The sequence below is a fragment of the Epinephelus lanceolatus genome, chromosome 14, assembly GCF_041903045.1.
Source record: "Epinephelus lanceolatus isolate andai-2023 chromosome 14, ASM4190304v1, whole genome shotgun sequence".
In the NCBI taxonomy this organism is placed as follows: Eukaryota; Metazoa; Chordata; class Actinopteri; order Perciformes; family Serranidae; genus Epinephelus; species Epinephelus lanceolatus.
Genome location: NC_135747.1, coordinates 19699492 through 19714888, shown reverse-complemented (window position 1 = coordinate 19714888; position 15397 = coordinate 19699492). Strand labels below are relative to the sequence as shown.

Here is a 15397-nt window from a genome sequence, read left to right as displayed (position 1 = left end):
GGCTGTAATTGATGCTTGTCCAAACAGCCTATGTGGTTGTATTTTGTAGGAGGACAATCTCTGATAACATGTCAGTGTTGTGTGCAAAAATAAGAAGCAATTCTTTACCTGAATGGTTTTAATTCAAAGACCCTTACAATACCACTATGAGTTGCTACTCATATATTGTAGTCCTATCTAACAGTAAAACATTGGCTTTGACTGTTTTTCAGATAAGAACAGAATATTTCTAATAATTTTAGGAAATCTTTAAATCCAATAATATTTCTTTCAACGCATGTTTAGAGCAAAACAGTTGTAATGCTTTCAGTCTTATATATCTTTTTATGTCTGAAAGCACAACATGTCTATGCCCTTACATCTCAGAAAAATGCGCACAGTAAACAGCATGCTCAGACTAGCTGTTGTGTAGGTTTGTTACAATGTTAATAGATGCAACCAGCAGTTAAATTTGATTGCTGGCGGATTTTATCTGTAAAATTCTGACACTTTTTTTGCCAAAGCTCAAACTGGTTGTAGGCATGTATATATTAGAAGTTTCCTGAATGAATGTAACTATGTATATCTGTTCCATTAGCTCCTTATTTGTATTATGGATTTGGATTTTGCACATTGTTTGATCTCTAGCATCTCTATGGTGGTTGCCAGCACTGCTGAACACTCTGCTAATCTGCCACTGACAATGATAGTTAATGTTCAAGATGCTTTTAAAAGCTTAGTTTCAAGTATTCATTTAGATCTGAAGTGCCTTTCAGTTTGAGATGGCTGCACGAACTAGATGATCGAAAAGTGCTCTTCTTCTCCGACATGCGAACATGAATCCTTTCTACACCTGATTGGGAAAATCCATTAGTCACAGTCACAGAGCTGTTGTTGGTTTGTGCACCCATTTTTTTTTTAAACAGGAAAAACTGTTGGTTGGCTGTTGGCTGAGCGGAAAAACAGAGTAAATCAGCCATGTCTTCATACTACCAGCTTGCTGTCTCGAGTGTTGGGCTCACTTGATGTAGATTTCCTGCCTCTAACTCTATGACATAATGTGCAATTGTAAAATCCATAAAATGATAATTCAGGTGTATAATAGATGTGAAAGATACTTCAATCTAACTTCAGTCTTAAATACTCTTAATTCAGATCTGTAGATCCAAAACTACATTTTCCACTGTAGGTTTAAAGCAACTGTAATGGATGTACTAATTCTGCCTGGTTATATTTGCACATGATAAAATGCCTTTATTAATAATAGCGTTAGAGCTATACCGATGTGTAGTCTGCATTGTGTCATATTACATTTCAATCACTGGCAGCCCCAATCCACTTGTGAGGAATTTGAATGAGGAGGTTTCCTCACGGGCAGCAACAGTTTAAACACAGACAGTAGTTGTCATTCTAATAGTGTTATTTCTAATCAGGGAGTACTGTCATGCTCTATAACAACTGCTGAGACGCCAGTCCGATGGGTAGAAACGGCGCACCGCACGCAGGAGACACAGGGAGGCTGAATCTGCCAGCAGTGACTCAGTGTCCACAAATCAAAGCTTTAAAATACCCTTATAGCATCTGTCAGTTTAGTAATGCTGGGTGAATGTTCAGTTGATGGTGCAGGGAGGGGGGTGGTGGGGATGACATCACTCTGGGAGGCAGCCATCTTTGTGCCCTTGGCCAATAAACACATTTTCATGATACTTTTACAGTCTGCCAAGAAGCAATATATATAGTGACGCTAACAGGAAGCCTCACTAACCAAAACCCTGACGACCCCTTGCCACTGGTCATCTCTGCTGCTGCTGCTGCTGGGCTGCATTTTGTGATTTTTAACAACAGATATCAAAGTTGATTGCTGTCAACAAGTTGGAAGACCAACAGCAATGTGTGGGTAGACATAGTGAGTGCTACCAAAATGACATTATGACTACAGATTTTGTCTAGTCTAGTTAGGGGCGTTCGGGTCATTGTATATGAACTTTGCAACAACTGAATAGCCCAGACAGACGGTTTCTTTAGTGGCATCCATACTGACTGAATAAACCTGGCAAGATGGAACCAACTCATGAGCATCAGTTGGGCACTATAGCCCTTGAAGAACTTTATGTAGCGTATTAACTATTTTATCATTTAAACTGGAAGACAACCATCAAAGGCAATGTCAGTAGATTGGAAACAGCATCTTTAAAAATTCATAAATGCTCCCCTGCTGTATGAGACAGAAGCACATTGGAAATGTTAATGGCAACGTTTCTCGAGCCATGATTGGATTATTAAAGGATCACGCATCTGAACTCATTGTTTAAATGTAAAAATGCAGGAAATATTAATTGAAGCTGTTGAAAAAAAAGGGATCCAGATCGGATCTGAGATCTTACCTTGAATTCTTCCAGTATTTTGTATGTTTTCCCCCGGTACTCGCAAAAGTTTTTAACCTCCTTGCACTCGGGGCAGCATCCATTGTGCTCCACTTTGGTGCACTTAGGGTGCAGTTTGGGGCACTCGGGCTGGTCGCACACGGGCCCGTCCTCCGTGCACACGCACGGACAGTTCGAGTGTCCCGGGTAGAACCGCTCCCCGAGTTTGTAGACGAAGCCACTGTCGTCCACGCATCCTTTCCCCCGGTAGTCATCGAAGACGATGTTTTCACCGGCGGTCCGCTCCGCCTCGTCCGCGGTGTAATCCTCGGGGTTCCCCACCGAGGCCGGACACACGGAGCTCAGGGCCAGCAGGAGGGCGAAGGCGGCCGACAGGAGAGGGCCCATCCTTCGCCGCGGCATCGATATCCACATTCAACGAGATTGTGTGGATGTCATCCCTAGGCTCCCGGTATCCTCTCCGGATCCGTCCTGCGCTTCATTATCAGCATCATGAGGAAATGGGCTGCAGTGGAAAAAAAAGAGATGATTTGATGGATGATGATTCCACTGCTGTTGTTTGGCACATCTTCATAACCCTTACATTCAATACACTTTTCAATTTAGCCCAGGCCTGTGTGTGTACTGCTGCAGACACTTTTCATTATAGGGATCATTCAAGTTGCTTTAATATTTTATCTCCTGGCTGAGGCAAATGAGACTCTCCAATGCAGCTCACTCAACAGGATATAATGCCATTATTCCTGACAGAAAAAAACACATTGTTGACATAAGAAGCGTGTAGTCTGGAGCCTATGTGCGCTGGTGTGGCGGTGGTGGCGGTGGTGGAGGTGGTGGTGGTGCGGGGGGTGTTCAGATTCCAATTATTCCCTTCGTGCAAAATCTCAGCAATGGGTGAGCATCCAACTACAGAGAAAAAAGGTTAAAACATCCACAATCTAAAGTGGGTGGAGTGGGCTCCTCACAGTAGTCATCTGCACATTCAATAAATAAATAAATAAATAAATAAAAACACATTAGCTATCTTTGGACACGTTCAACTCCATGAGGGCGACCAGAGACAACAGGTAGCTATGGTTTATTTCCTTTGAAGCCAATGGTTACACACATTACTGCTCCCACTCTGGACTTACAGTGGGGTAACCTGCTCTTACTAAATCATGCATGTAACATGCAAATCTCCCGAATCATAAATGCGCAATGATTTAACCCCAAATGCATCCCTCCTTCGGAAGGGGGGAAACCACACAGCAGAATCCAGACTGTTCAGCAATACATGGCTAAAAAATTGGCCATGTATTTGGCTTTGATTTGAATCATTTGGTTTCTAAGTGCTGCGTGTCTTGACAGGTCAATGGAAATGCCAGTGACAACAGGGATGTATATATTACACGACAGGGCAAACTCACCGCGTTGAAATAGCTTGATATCCACTTAGTGTGAAGCCAGGGAGCCCGACAGATAGATTGGCTAGAGCAGATTAAAGATAGTCGCCTAGCCTATTGGAAACTTCACTTTATCCACAGGGTAAATACACCAGACTCCACGAGACACTATAATCCTCCCTCCCGGTCGTGATGATGGCTTTAAAAGCAATTAAACACCAGCCTTTTGGAGATATGGTTCCCCCTTTCCAGTGGAAAGAAAACGATATCCGCGTAAAAGTAGGTCTGCTTCATGATTCATCCTCGTCGGACTCACCTTTTTTATTTATTTATTTTTTTGAGACAAACAGTTCACGTCCAGAAGCATGCAGTACGGAGACAGAGCCCGAGAAAACCAGCCAGAAAAAAAAATCCTCTGTAGCGTTCCCTGAGAATCCGGAGTCAATTCAATATTTCCCAACGACGCAGGTGAATGTTAGAAAGCTGCAGTCAGTCTTGTTGCATGCGTGTGTACATCCAGCGGCTGTATGAAAAATACAAATCCAGAAGGGTAGAAGTTAGAGTATGAAAAATGAAAGCGAGCGGGGTTGAAGCCAGTCATTGTTTGATTTGCGGGTTCTCGGCAGAGGTCGCATTCATCGTCAGTATAGCCGAGACTGAGGAGGGAGCGCTCCCACTTTCAGCACCTTGGAGAGCGACTGTCTCCTGCGTCCTGCACTGAGCAGAGCAGAGCCGAGCCGAGCAGAGCAGAGCAGAGCGCCCCCCGTCCCCCCTCCGTCACCCACAGACACAACAACAGCTCACATCCCACGATCCGGGGGACAACTCCGACTGTATTTCTCCTGCAAGAGTTAAAGTCTAAAATGCAAGTCAAACGACGAAATAAGTGGCCAGTAGTCAGAGATGCTCCCAGATGAGCAGCTGGAGGTAGGGCTACATCTGTCAAATGTGCGTGAGTGCCTTTTTGTGTCTGTAAACGGGTGCGCCTGTGTTTATGTTTGTGCCATTATGCGCCTGTGTGTCTGCGTGCGTGCGTGCCTGTGCGCGCCAGTCTCTTCACACATGACCTGCAGCATGTTTCCCTGAGTCACTCATTATCTGCAGCACAGTATACAGAAACCCATTTGTATTCTACAGTGCAACGCAAGAAAAGGGAGTCTGACTTGTCAGCCCCTACAACAACAGAAAAATACAGTAAGGCTTTGCAGAGCAGCATCAGCTTTGTCTTACAGATGGTAGCCCGTAGGGGCCACTGCCTGACTACATTCAGTCTAAGCGCATGACTGAGTGAGACCCAGACGACCAGCACTTTATTAGGTATTCCCATGAGCAACCATATGCATCTTTTCAACCTCAACCTTATGGCCTGTCTTGTTCAAATGTGTGTTCACATCCTTAACCTGAGTAATGATTAAAATCTAATATTCTATAGGAGCTATTTAACTTAACACCTGTCATTCCTCATGGCAACTCAGTCAAAAGCTCACCTTTACCAAGTATTTTCAATTATACGGTTACATCTGCTGCATACTTGACCCATCATGGAAGGTCAAATCTAACTGAAACAGCCCAATTAAACAACGCATTCAGAGGTTAAGGCACAAATTCTGGGTAATTGACTGCACTATTTTCTACCTGACTGAAACAGCTTCAAAATATTTCTATGGCTATCAAATTACAGAGTCATATGCTATATGCTAGTACCAGGTTGGACCCCTTTTGCCTTCAGAAGTGCCCTAATTCCTCATGGCATAGATTCAACGGGGTGCTGGAAACATTCCTGAGAGATTTTGGTCCATATTGACATGATGAAGATGTGTCAGCTGCACATCCATGATGCGAATCTTCCGTTCCACCACATCCCAAAGGTGCTCCATTGGATTGAGATCTGGTGACTGTGGAGGCCATTGGAGTACAATGAACTCATTGTCATGTTCAAGAGACCAGTTTGAGATGATTTGAGCTTTGTGACATGGTGTGTTATCCTGCTGGAAGTAGCCATCAGAAGATGATACATTGTGGTCATAAAGGGATGGACACGGTCAGCAACAACACTCAGGTAGGCTGTGGTGTTTAAACCATGCTCAGTTGGTACTAAGGGGCCCAAAGTGTGCCAAGAAAATATCCCTCACACCATTACACCACCACCACCAGCTTGAACCCTTGATACAAGGCAGGATGGATCCATGCTTTCATGTTGTTTACACCAAATTCTGACCCTACCATCTGAATTTCGTAGCAGAAACCAAGACTCATCAGACCAGGCAACGTTTTTCCAGTCTTCTATTGTCCAGTTTTGGTGAGCCTGTGTGAACTGTAGCCTCGGTTTCCTGTTGTTAGCTGACAGGAGTGGCACCTGGTGCGGTCTTTTGCTGCTGTAGCCCATCTGCTTCAAGGTTCGATGTGGTGTTGGTGCAGAGATGGTCTTCCGGTTGTGTGTGAAAATCCCAGTAGATCAGCGGTTTCTGAAATACTCAGACCAGCCTGTCTGGCGCCAACAACCATGCCACATTCAAAGTCACTTCAGCAGGTCAGCTTGACCATGTCTACATGCCTAAATACACTGAGTTGCTGCCATGTATTTGGCTGATTAGCTAATTGTGTCAACAAGCATTTAAACAGGTGTACCTAATAAAGTGGCTGTGAGAGTATAATTTGATGCATTACTGAAAGGGCCTACTGGGCACAGCCCCAGGGGCCCCAAAGTGCCCCAGGGCTGCCTTAACAGGCAAAATGTCATTCAAAATTAATAAATACTAACCAGGAAGAGACTGAAAATGACCACAAAGAGAAACAAAAGGTTTCATAACAACTATAAAGAGACACAAACAACAACAATAAAAGAGGCAAACCCACCACAAAGTCTGTGTGTCTTGCTCCTGTGTAGGAGAGGTGGTGCGACCTTTGGCTCATCCCGTGGATATATATACACAGATCAATATTCAGGACACTGTTGCAGCTCAGGTATGATACGTCCTGTCATTTATGTGCATATAATATGAGGTTATTGACAGGCTTTTCATCCACTGATGATGTAAAGTCAGTCTAAACCCACCATCACATGTTGATTTCCCTCATTAAATCTTCACTAATCACAGATGAAGAGATGGACATAAAGAGAAGCTGACAATCCAGAGACTTTAAATGTTTGAGACAGCCAAGAAGTGGATTGCGCAAATAGGGCTGCAGCTCGACATCAAGAAGATGTCCTAAATATATCAAGTGTATATGCTCATTAATGCATGGGCATACTCTGGGCTGCCTCTCCTCTGAATATGAGCTGGAGCTGCAAACAGCAAAGCCTGCTCTCTGGTAACATTTGTCAAGCAAATTTAGCATCAAGCTAAGGCTTCATGACATTCAACCACCATAACTAACACTCTATCTAAAGAGCAATGGGTTAGCCAGCTCCCGTCAGCTACACTCCACTAATTATATTCCTACTGTCAGAGAATCTAAAGGCTCAAACATTTGAATTACATGATCTCTATCATTAGACTGAGTAAGTCACGCAGGTTGTGAGACACTGCAGCCAGTGCCATTGACAAGATCATGTGGGGGTTAGTTATCTCTAAAAGGTGGCAGGTGTTTGAAATGCAGATGTCGGCGGAGCTGCAATCACAACAAAACTTGTGGCAAGCTGGGGGGTTGTCAAACTCCTGGTAACATGCGCAAAGTGCATAATTACTGTGTCAGCTGAAACATATAGCAGGCAAACGCAGGGTAAGCTGAGGTTACACTGGTAACTTTTCCCCTCGACTGAATACAGAAATGTGGAAGGCATATATTTTCATTACATTTTCATATGCCGTTTGCATTTCTCTTAAGCTCCTCTAATGCTGACTGCTGTTCTCTCATCATTTAAAATATGCATTTGACTTCATCAAGTTGCATGAGTGGGCTGAGTTTCCCACATCACTCTAACAAGACTCGGTTTCCCCTTCAAATCATGCCTCCCCCACAAACAGATGTGTTTTGTGTCAGATTAGGAAACTGTTAATGACACTAAACAATCCCTCATGGTTTGTAAATGCCTGCCTCTCTCACAGTGCATGTCTTTCTGTCAGACTCTGGCCAAAACATGCATGTTTATCTGGGATAAAAACGTGCATTTTCAATCCCTGTACACAACGTAGTCGCCAGAATAAATGTTGGCACTGTACATTTCTGCAAACCATGGATATGTTATGTTTGCAGGTTAATGTATAGCAGATATGTTGAAACTGTTGTATGTTGTGACAAAACGTGTGGTTAGGTTTAGGCAAAAAAGCTACTCACCGTAAAACTTCAATCAAAAGCCTCATCCCAATTAAACACCCAGTCCCTTTTACTAGCCTGGTGTGGCTAAATATTTACAAATAAAGGCCTGTCTCAATTAGAAGCCTGGTCGTGTTGCCAAGCAGTTCATTTCCTTTATAGAAGTTCTTCGAATGTATGGATGGACATGCACTTGTATAGCACCTCTCTAGCCTAATGACCACTCAAAGCACTTTTTACACTCCAAGTCTCATTCACCCATTTACACACATTCATACTCTGGTGGCCGAGGTTACTATACAAGGTGCCAACAGCCATTTGGAGCAATTTGGGGTTCAGTATCTTGCTCAAGGATACTTCAACATGTGGACTGGAGGTACCGGGGATTGACTCTCCGATCTTCCAATTAGTGGAAGCCCCAACTCTACCTTCTGAGCCATAGACTGGAAATCCAGAATGTTGGCTACCTCAAATTCCTCGATTACCCTGGAAGTTCTTCATATTCCTTTCGTTCAATTTGTCCAATTGAAGTTTTTGGCTCAAAATACCTGGTTTGGTTGCTAAAAAAGGCTGAAAATGTCCTGAACTCTTATTAAATTGCCTTTTTTTGTTGACCTCAAACAGTGTTCTGCTACAATCTGCTACTTGGTCATCTTGCCTAGGTGCCTCATCTTGCCTAGGCATTAAATATCTCTTCCTCCTCCTCCTGATGAGAAACTCAGCTCATATGCATGTAATCTGAACCACGTCATTGATATGAAACATACAAATGTAACATATCGTGGTTTTCAGTATTGTACAATGCCAACATTTTATTCAGGCGACCGGGCTGCCTGTAGCCACTATATGCTTAAATATGCACCACAACCCCCACTTATCCACATCCCTTCTACAACTCTTTGTACAGAAACATCTCGGCTGTTGACCTGGTTACAAAGAAAGGGAACACTTATGGTTCGTAAAGCCTCTCATCTTCCTCCCTCCTCTCACACCACTCTCCGCAATGTAGCCAGAACAAGTATATATATATATATATATATATATATATATATATATCATTTATTAAATCTGACATTGCACTTGGGTAAATGTTGGATCCTAATGTGAGATGTGTTGTCGAAGACAGCCGGCCAGCTACTCCAGCACGCCATGGTCCATTAGGCCTTCACTCTGGCTCACGAAAAACATGGGGTGGATGATATAGAACAACACGGGTACTGAGAAATGCACTAGAGCAACCACCTCTATGAACAGACTACTTGTGTGTTACCGCTGGGTGAGAAAGTAGTCTTGTTGGTGGGACAATGCTTTTATATGACATATTCCTGAGCCCACTAACGGAGGTGTTTACATCTCGGTTGCATTTGATGTGAGGCAAACAATTCCCAGCCCACAGGACTGGGTTCCAATTCAATCAGCTAATGGAAAGGGAGCTCTTCATCCCCCTACCTTCCACCACCTCCGTTTTCCTGCAGCAACACATTCACTGCGGCTGAGTCTGTACCAAATGTTATAATGGTTTAGCCATTAGGGCTACATTTATAGCCAGCTAGCAGGTCTTAGGCTTTATATTCGGTCACAGCTATTCACGCTAACTTATTAAACTGAATGCCAGAGAGGGAGAAAGCAGAGTGAGCTGAGGAAAGTGAGGGAGAGAGACAGATAGTAGGAGGGGAGGTGGGCCGCAGGCGACTCGAGGCTTTTGTGTTAGTGAGGCATACACTTTCCCTCTTCCATGGAAATACGGGTTACGCTTAATAAAGCAAAAGCTTTGTGCCAATGTCTCAAGAAGTGAAATTCACGTTTAACAACGCAGTTATGCCTCTCACTTGCTAAGTATTCTGCTCGTGCCTTTAAATTAACAGTAGTAGTACAATTTTACTGTGACAAATTTAATCCTTGGCTTGAGCTCCGGCAATCCCTTGCTGATTTGACGGCGTAACAATGGGAATTCATGTCTGTCTGGCTGATCCACACACTACTTAGAAAAAGTCTTCTAAAGTCATTTAGTCATCTTATTATGACAACTGTGTTTGTAATTAAATCAGCTCTATCTTGCAGACACCTCACACATCATTCTACACGTGGTATCTAACGTATGGTTTTAACAAAATGAGACATTTATTACGGTATCAATAAACTTGATTTATAAAGCACCTTTCATACAAGAAATACAGCACAAAGGGCTTTACAAAAAGGGCAGTATAAGCACTGAGTGTTTCACATGAAAATAGACATAGCGGACATAAAAAAGACAGCAATTCAACATGAAAGGACATTTAAAATCATAGAGTTTTAAAACTATAAATCATAAAATCAAGAAAGATTTCAAAAGAGTTGCAGCAGCGTGAAGCGTAAATAGAAAGTAAAAGTGTGAAAAGAAAGAGTTTCAGTCCGGGATCAGGAATTCAGAGCTAGAGCTAGTGACAGATACATTTAAAGCTTTCTTTTAAAAATATTGAGCGAGCTAGCTTCCCTGATGTCTATAGGTAGTGTGTTCATAGCTGTGGGGCATAATTGACAAAGGGTCTATCCCCATTTTTCTTCTGGCTGTTACTGGGAACCCCCAATAAACAGATGATGGCAGTGTTCTTGGAGGCAAGTAATTAACAATGGAGTTAGCAATCTAGCTTGGTCCCAGCCTATGTTGAGCTTTCTATACAAGGAGGAGGAGCTTAAAATCAATCTAATCAATCAAATCTAAATGTGACAGGAAGCCAGTGTAGAGCAGCTAAGACTGGCCTGATGTATTCTCTCCTCTTGTTTCTGTTTAATAGCCTTAAGATTCTTTCTTGATCCTCAATTTATAAAATATACCAAATATGTAAGGTGGAATTTGGAGAAAACGTGTATAAAATGATGCACAAGATGCTACAAACATAGGTTTGATTTCACCCATGTGCACATCATATAAAGTAGATGCAGAATATCCAATATGATACAACCAGGGAATGAGGAATAAGACTTTTTTTAAGATTATTTTTTGGTCTTTTTGGCCTTTATTTGATAAGACAGTGGTAGGACATAAAGGGGAGAGATAGGGATTGAACTAAACAGAATTAAACCTACTGTAATGGCAACAAGGAGGCACTTGCTCTACCCTGAATAAGATGATTTTAACAACCTTAAAGCTATGTAAAAGCAAACAAAGGGGGAAACTGTGTGTGTTAAATGGTTAAGGAAAGTATAAAATAGCGCAATAAATTCAAACTGGGGGCTTTTTGTAGTCCGTGTGCTGTGTGTGGATTGTGTGCCTAAGTGTTTCAATTCAAGCCTGCCTTCCAGAGAGTGCATCTCATAGCCCCACACTGTTTCACCCCATCCACTTTCCCCTGTGGTCCTATAAACCACATCCTGTATTACATGGCACACTGATTCAGACATTCAAATAGCCCTTCTAAAGCAAGGGGAAAGAGATTCATTGGCTTTTTGGGATGACTCAGCTTGGTGGCAATGGTGAATAGGGAAGAAATCCATGCTCTGGTCTCAGTTTGCTGGTGGATCGCGGGTCTCCCCGTGATACTTATTATCCCAGCTGTGTGTAACGGTGCCCCTGTGGGTGCTGGCATTTTCCACCGAGTTAGAATAAGAGCTCTCTTCTCCTCCCATAGGGGACCTGTAGAGACTCTCTGATTCGCTTTCTGCAAAGGCTGACGATGCTTCAGCAGCTCCAGGGAGGCACTGAGCACTGAGACTGTGTCGCTGTGGTTGGTTGCCTCTTAATGACTCTGCTGCTTTAGACATGCAAATAGAGTTGAAGTGGAGAGGAGGCCTGGAGGGACAATTTGGCATATGAATCAAATGCAATATACTGGAATTTTACAGTATAATATATGACTAAGTTATATGTATATTAATGACTGAAGGAAGGAATGAATGACAGTTTGCATATGGTTATGAGTGATGTGCTAGATTTTTGACAGCCTTTGAAAAGTATCCACCACCTTAAAACTCATAATCCAGCACCTCTGAAGCTGACTAATTAACGTTATACTGTATGTCCCAGTTAGCTACTCCCCTCTACTTGGATTCTATGTGCCATGCTAAGCTAATTGCCTTCAATTAGCTTCATACTTCCGTTTCTTCATAGTCCCCCTCTAGACATGTTTTAAAATATGTAAAAGCCATGTTACCCTGCGATAATTAGTATTTAGTTTAAGATGATTTTTCCCCCCACAAAACAGTTAGAAAAACTGTGTCAGCAGATCAACTCTTTCTACTTCATTGAGAAATTCTGGATCTGGCCTCCACACCACCCACCAATGCTGCTTGCAGTAAACGTTTATGACTGCTGTCATTAAGTGTCATTCGGTTTGTGTAATGACAAGTTGACATTGTTTGGGTTGTCTTGATTATGACAACTTGACATTAATCAAAGTGACATTACCAGAAGTTGTCTTTGTCATGACATTTCTTGTTAATGTCAAGTTGTTATGACAAAGACATCTTCTGGTAATATCATCCTGGTTAATGTCAAGTTGTTACGACAAAGACATCTTCTGGTAATGTCATCCTGGTTAATGTCAACTTGTCATTATAAGGACATCCTAAACAAATTTAATGTCAACTTGTCATGACAAAGACAACTTCTGGTAATGTCACTTTGATTAATGTCAAGTTGTCATAATCAAGACAACCCAAACAATGTCTACTTGTCATTACAAAAACACTTAATGACAGCAGTCATAAACGTTTATGACATGTACATAATGTTCATGACAGGTTCATGACCGTGTCATGTCATAGTTATGACAGTGTCATGTCACTCTTATGTAGATACCTTCAAGTAAAATGCAATTCTTTATTCCAGTTCCAAAGTCTGTTACCCTGATATGTGTTTCCCATATTGAACAGCGATTGGCTTTCATATTTGTGACATACCTATTTGACGATGGATTCATCACCCTCTTTTCACATTTTTATCTTATGTGCATATGTTAATAAATATTCTGTTTAATATTAAAAAACGAGTCTCTCCTGATTAAAATACAGTTTACCTATGTTTGAATCTCAGATTTTAAGAAAGTGCACAGACATTGTCCCCCTCAGTAGAGTAATGTGAAAACACCTCTGTAATGACAAACTCTGAACAGATAAAAGTCAGTCTAGTCAAAGTCAGACATTTTAAGGCACAAAAACATCAGAAAAAAACAAAAACAAAAAACAAAACAGCAATGAGAGTGGAATCGATCGTCTCATCTAACTCTTGTCAGAAAGCAAATAAGTGGATTTCGAAATGTTGAACTATTCCTGAAAAGCAAGACTATGTACCTCCTCCCGGCCCATCCGTCAGCCAGATTCCACCAGATGATCCAAAAATGACACTTATTTCTACACACAGTCGTCCTCACACTGTGGTGAGACACACCTGGTTGAAAATCACCAAAGTATCCCTTTGTGACACCACCACAAAGGTGAGGTGATAGACATGTAGAGTATAGGTAGGGTTTTGTGTCTTCAGTGTGTCTTGCAATGTCTCTCTTTCACCCCTGCTCTATCTTGTTGCCATCTGTTATTAACTCAGGTGTGCTGCTGCACACAGGTGAAGGGGCGTGGCCTTTGGGAACAAACGAGCAGGGAATTGTTCGGGGAGTTTTGTTTGCTGAGGAAGAAAGGAGGAGGGTGGTGGAAACCAGACAGCCTGCATTGGAAAAAGATAAACCTCAATGGACTCTTGGTTTTGGTGTTTCCTTAACCAGGTGTGTGGAGGACCATAAAAGGACTGAGCAAACTAACAAGTAGGACCAGATTGTTTTATTTCTCGATTCCTCGACTGTGAGTTTGATTCCTTTTTTTGGTGGGGATATTTTTTCTTTGTTGCAATGCATTGCTTTTTTTCTGGTTCCTATTTTTGTTATTTTACATGGTGGACATTGGAAAATTCTTCCTCACTGGCATTATCCCACGTTGGACAAAGGAGATAATTATTAAAGCGGACAGTCCTCCAATTATCTTTTTTTCTCTCCTGTATTTTCACTTGGAGAGGGGAATAATATCCTCCTGAGACCTGAAACTATTGTTTGGTATGCAATTTTAATTTCTCCTAGCTATTCGGGATCAAAAGGACCCGGTAAGTATAAAAAACGAAACATTGTCAATGATAATTAAGTCCCAATGTCCTCAAATGAGACAACAATAAAGTCTCAATGTCCTCACACGAGTACTCTCCACAAGACTTGACTATTGTAATGCCCTTCTTGTTGGTGTCTGTCAGACTTCCCTTTCACGACTCCAATTAGTTCAGAATGCGGCTGCTTGACTTTTAACTGTAGCATGCAGGCGAGAGCACATTTCTCCGATATTACAGTCCCTACACTGGCTTCCTGTATCTTTTAGGTTTCATTTCAAGATCTTATTGTTTACTTTTAAGGCTCTTAATGGGTTGGCCCCCTCTTACTTGTCTAGTCTCCTGCACCCCTGTGTTTCCTCTCGAGCACTGAGGTCTGCTGACAGATCGCTCCTGACTGTCCCGAAAACACAACAGAGCCTTTGCCGTTGTGGCCCCCAAACTTTGGAACGAGCTGCCCCCCCAAATTAGACTCGCCCCTACCCTGCCTGCTTTTAAGTCTCGTTTAAAAAACCATTTCTCTGGCCTTCTCAGTCTCTGTGTGATAGCGGGTTGCTTTGTGGTCTGAATTTTGTGTACTTAATTCGTGTGAACAAATTTTTCGTGTTTTGTATTTTTGTCATGCTTATATTTGTACAGCACTTTGGTCAACGCTGTTGTTTTTAAATGTGCTATATAAATACATTTGTATTGTATGTATTGTAATTAACAGTGTCTTAGCTTGTTACTGTTTCTAAAATTGGTAAAATTTGTTGCCATATCAAGTTGCCAAGTTTCACCCAAAAAATGTCATCAGGTTCTGCAGACCGACTTGGATTAGAGTACTGTGCTCTCACTACCACTAGGTGATAGGGCATTAACGACTTTGATTTTTTTCAGGTCAATTTATCTGTCAATAAAGTCTAAGTCGAGTCAACAAGTCATTTGATGACGTCATCCTATTTACACGGCGGAGGAAAGTGAAGTATCTCCACACATGTGATGTGCGTCTGTCAAGGCCCGAACATACTCGAGCGCACTTCCGCGTTGTAGTTTCCTGTAAAAATGTCCGTGAAAAATCCCCGCGATGTGAGAAATACATGCCAAGCAGTCACATGGTGCGCGGAGCGGAGTCCGCGCGGTCGTAAAATCTGAGCTTTGCGCGCACAGGGCTTGCGGACGTCCGCTTTGAGTCCGCGCAGACCTCCGCCGAGTCCGTTCTGCATACGTTCCGCCCGAGTATGTTCGGGCCTTCAGGCGTTTTCTCAGGCCTATCACCTTCTACGTTCTCTGCAGCCATGTCTCTTGTCTTGTTGTGGTCTTGTGTTAATTTCCCCTCTACGCGC

At 42.4% G+C, this 15397-nt stretch overlaps 1 protein-coding gene across 4 annotated transcripts in view; it reads right to left on the bottom strand.

Moving 5' to 3' along the window:
• vwc2l (von Willebrand factor C domain containing 2 like) overlaps positions 1 to 4828 on the bottom strand; it is a 35959-nt gene extending 31131 nt beyond the window's left edge. The window contains exons 1-2 of one of the 4 annotated variants that reach the window (XM_033612700.2): positions 3773 to 4828; positions 2364 to 2868 (exon numbers count right to left, since the gene is read on the bottom strand). In XM_033612700.2, the coding sequence (XP_033468591.1) occupies positions 2364 to 2777 (414 nt within the window). In that variant the 5' untranslated portion in view covers positions 2778 to 2868; positions 3773 to 4828. The remainder of the gene's footprint in view (positions 1 to 2363; positions 2869 to 3772) is intronic. The other 3 variants (XM_078174436.1, XM_033612708.2, XM_033612717.2) reach the window with 3 other exon arrangements.
• Between the last annotated feature and the right edge of the window lie 10569 nt (positions 4829 to 15397).